Source organism: Sinocyclocheilus anshuiensis, unplaced genomic scaffold, assembly GCF_001515605.1.
Source record: "Sinocyclocheilus anshuiensis isolate Anshui unplaced genomic scaffold, SAMN03320099.WGS_v1.1 scaffold819, whole genome shotgun sequence".
NCBI classification, from domain to species: domain Eukaryota; kingdom Metazoa; phylum Chordata; class Actinopteri; order Cypriniformes; family Cyprinidae; genus Sinocyclocheilus; species Sinocyclocheilus anshuiensis.
In genome coordinates, this window is record NW_015548238.1 from 480130 (window position 1) to 484874 (window position 4745).

At 35.0% G+C, this 4745-nt stretch overlaps 1 protein-coding gene across 1 annotated transcript in view; it reads left to right on the plus strand.

The window, feature by feature from the left end:
- The window catches only part of lrp1aa (low density lipoprotein receptor-related protein 1Aa), a 200232-nt gene that overhangs the window by 106836 nt on the left and 88651 nt on the right, over window positions 1-4745 (plus strand). Inside the window, exons 29-31 of the mRNA XM_016442040.1 lie at window positions 512-739; window positions 2686-2860; window positions 3767-3861. Of these exons, the coding sequence (XP_016297526.1) occupies window positions 512-739; window positions 2686-2860; window positions 3767-3861 (498 nt within the window). The remainder of the gene's footprint in view (window positions 1-511; window positions 740-2685; window positions 2861-3766; window positions 3862-4745) is intronic.

Below are 4745 nucleotides of genomic sequence, written 5' to 3' on the forward strand. Positions count from 1 at the left end.
ACATACAGTACAGTAATGCTCTTACAATAGAAATATATGTGCAGAAGAATTGCACATACTGTCTAGTGTCTATGTGTTACGGGTGTGTAGGAACAAGGCAGAGAAAGAATCCACTTGCATACACAACTTTAATAACAACAGGCAAAAACACAGATAATCCAGACTGGGGAAACACGAAGGGCAAAACAAGACCATGTAGGCAACCCTGACCAAAAAATCAAGAACACCAGTAAAATCAACGACTCACAAAACATGACTGAAGCACAAGAGCTTAAATACACAGAGAAATCAGGGATACTAGGGATTCTAGACACAAATCAATCAGCCTTTCTTATAATAAATAGATTTATTTTCCCCAAAAGTTCAGATGTTTAGTTTGACCTTAACAGTTAATGGATCTTCATATCCTGCTGACATTCAAATACATTGCCTTGGAGGAATCTCTTTTGTCTGGTTTGATTTGGCTCTTTTTTGGCTCCAGTCATGACGGGTGTCTCTGTGTCTCTTCCAGAGTCGCGTCAGTTCCTGCTGTACGCCCGTCAGATTGAGATAAGAGGAGTGGACATCTATAATCCGTACTACAACTACATCATCTCCTTCACTGTCCCCGACATCGACAATGTGACAGTTGTGGATTATGACGCTCTGGAGCAGCACATCTATTGGTCAGATGTTCGGACTCAGACAATCAAGAGGGCCTTCATCAACGGCACAGGAATAGAGACGGTGGTGTCTGCAGGTATGACGCTCGTTCAGGCTGACTTCAGTTTGATTGGAATAAAAGCAGTTGCACATCTACAACAGAAAATAATTGACAGTAGTTTTATTTTACTGAGTTGGTTTAATATGATAATTACTCCATTCCTTTGCTAGTGGATTTGCTACCTGGGATGAATATTGTGTTATTAGAAATGTACATTGCTGTTGATGTTGACTGACATCACTAGCTGTTTTAGCTTTTAATGTTCCTGGCGTTATTAGTTCAGATTTACATTTTGCATAATCAGAAGTTTAATTTCTAATACACTACCGTTCAAAAGTTTGGGGTCACTACGTTTTTTTTTTTTTTTATTAAATTAATAGTTTTATTCATCAAGGACGCATTCAATTGATCAAAAGTGACAGTAAAGACAGATTTCTGTTTCAAATAAATTCTGTTCTTTTCAACTTTCCGTTCATCTGTGAATCCTGAAATGTGTCAAGGTTTCCACAAAAATATTATGCAGCACAATTGTTTTTAATATTGATAATAATCAGAAATGTGTCTTGAGCAGCAAATATCTTAGATCTTAGAATGATTTCTGAAGATCATGTGAAACTGAAGACTGGAGTAATGATGCTGAAAATTCAGCTGCGCATCTCAGCAATAAATTACATTTGAACACATATTCACATAAAAAATGCTATTTTAAATTGTAATAATATTTCACAATATTACTGTTTTTACTGTGTTTTTGAACAAATAAATACAGCCTTGGTGAGCAGAAGAGACTTCTTTCAAAAACTTAAGCAATCGTAGTTTTGACTACTTGTTCAATTTCACAAGTTTATTTATTTTATTATTTGATTGTTATCACAATAAAAATGTAATTATGACCAGTTATGCTGTGAGATTAAAAACATGATCGGCTTCATGTAGACGGTAGCCAGTTCGTTCAATTGAAACAACATTTCTAGAAATCATGGTTGTCAGAATGACCGATGCGCTGTCTATGTAATCTGTATGACTTTCTTTCTTCTGTGGAACACAGAAGGAAGATATTTTGTTGTTTTGGACCCCACTGATTTTTCACAGCAATAAATTACATTTGAACACATATTCACATAAAAAAATGCAATTTTAAATTGTAATAATATTTCACAATATTACTGTTTTTACTGTGTTTTTGAACAAATAAATACAGCCTTGGTGAGCAGAAGAGACTTCTTTCAAAAACTTAAGCAATCGTAGTTTTGACTACTTGTTCAATTTCACAAGTTTATTTATTTTATTATTTGATTGTTATCACAATAAAAATGTAATTATGACCAGTTATGCTGTGAGATTAAAAACATGATCGGCTTCATGTAGACGGTAGCCAGTTCGTTCAATTGAAACAACATTTCTAGAAATCATGGTTGTCAGAATGACCGATGCGCTGTCTATGTAATCTGTATGACTTTCTTTCTTCTGTGGAACACAGAAGGAAGATATTTTGTTGTTTTGGACCCCACTGATTTTTTTTTTAAAATATCATCTTTTGACATGAGGGTAAATAAATGATTACAGAATTGACATTTTTTGATGAACTGTCCCATTGAGTTGAATCCAATGATTCTATTCGGAGTTCACACAAGGCTTTAGAATATCAGGATGTTGTTGTTTAAATCTGATGTTATTGTGTGTATGAGGATCTCAGTCATTGTTTACAGTGTAGAACTGCTGTCGTGTTTACAGTCGAGTGTGTTTTTAGAGAGTGCTGTTTAAGTAAAATTAGCACAGCCCTCAAAACCAAATTACAGACATGTTGGGTTATATGATGAAATGATGAGTCACACTTTACCATCCGTCTTTCTGTTCATCCAGCTATTTATCCATGTAGAAATGCACTGAATGTTTAGATTAGTTTTTTTCTCATCTGATTATGTTGATTCAAATAATTAATATCTGGAAATGGTTATTTGGTGTGTCTTGCGTGTGATCAGATATTCCCAACGCACATGGTCTGGCGGTGGACTGGGTGTCACGTAATCTCTTCTGGACCAGTTATGACGGCAATAAGAAACAGATCAACGTCGCCAGACTGGACGGCTCCTTCAAAAACGCTGTTATTCAGGGCCTGGACAAACCCTACTGCCTCGTGCTGCATCCCATACTGGGGTGAGTTCACTCATGCCACAAACACTTATGATATTTACCCCAGAACACTAACACAAGAACATATCTGACTTCCTAAAAGATGCAAAATAGGATGCAACTGCATGCACTCGTTTTCTCATGTTTTACTGGAAGACATAATGACATAGAATACAAGCTTTAGGAAAGTTTCCATTTGATTTTTTTTTTTTTTTGCATGAAAAAGAGAAAATTATATCTAATATGTTGCAAAAAGATAAAAAGACAAAATTTCCAGTATTGTTTAAGAGGCTTTTCACATGAGTTTTTAAAATGTTTTTAAATGTCAAAGCTCTAAGTGCATAGTATAAATGAACAATAACATTTGTTTACTTAAATGGTACATTTAAAATGAATTGTTCACTGACTCTTTTTCAGAAGAAACTCAACTGCAGCACATTCACTTTGACGCACTCAGCACATGCTGCTCAAATAATTAAACCATGATTTAATAATCACACAAGGCCATATTGTGATTTCAGTTTTACTCTGGTTAATTAAGTTGAATGTTTGATGATGGGATATAACCTGCTTAAAGGTGGGGTAAGCGATTTCTGGTAGCCAATGTTGACATTTGAAATCACCAAAACAAACACGCCCCTACCCCAAAAGGGTCTCACCCCTATTTTGATAGCTCCGCCCCACACATACATACGCAACCCAGGCAACGATTAGTTCTGTGAAACAAAGCAAATCCAATGTTACACCGTGTCTACACCAGACGCGAGTGGCACGGCGCAACAAAATACTATAGAACTCATTATAATCAGTGATTCTGTCTACACCATAGATATATATATATATATATATATATATATTTTCTAAAGTGTTTTTAAAAAATCACTTACCCCACCTTTAACATTCTTCTTTTGTTAACTGTTTCATGTCCAGGAAGCTGTACTGGACTGACGGAAATAACATCAGCATGGCCAACACTGACGGCACGAACCGTACCGTGATCTTCATCAATCAGAAAGGACCAGTGGGTGAGTGACAGCTGAGACAGAAGAGACTGTCCTGTGGGTCATTTCCCTCTGGTGTTCATTGAGGCTCAAAAGGCTTATTACAGGATTGTACTGTGTGGTATAACTAATCAGACAGATGCATTACTTACGGAGATAATATTAGAATCATCCTCTTATTATCATTTGTGTACTTCTGAGCTTACAACAACCGTTTACCAGTGTGAGAGGATCAGGTGGTTCAGTCTATAACATTCTTTAGATTTTTTTGTTAGTTTTTTATTTTTGACCTTTATTACAGTGTAGAGTTGACAGGAAGCAATGTGTGGAGAGACAGGAAATGGATCAGGAAAGGACCTCAAGCCAGGACTCCAATTCAGGTCGCCCAAAGCGCTACTGCGCCTGGTTTTCTGTGACATTTCTGTTGCGAAAGTCTTGGAGTTTCCTGTAACCTTTTAAGATCTGTTATTGCCTATTTTTAAACTGAGTATTTGATGAAAAATAATAATTTCTATGTGGAAAATGTATAATAAATCATTAATTTTAAAATTATGTAAAATACTGTACATAAAACAATGTAAAATGACAACATTACAACATTTTAAATCATTTTATTATTTATATTATTTACTATTTTATTATTCTTAAATTAATACATTTAATGTAAGTAAATATAAAATTATAACTTTACATTCCAAAAAAAATTGTTAAAAATACTGTGTAAATTATGGCAAGTAGAAATCTGAACTACTGGCCTGACTGAGCAAGCAGACTGAATCATTACAGTTAAGCCCTGTATTTAATTACTCAAGGAACATACAACACTTGTTAAGCTGAGGTAATGGAAAAAAGAGTAAATACTAGTACCAGTAGAAATAAAGCAAGAATAATGGAGGTTACAAAGTGTG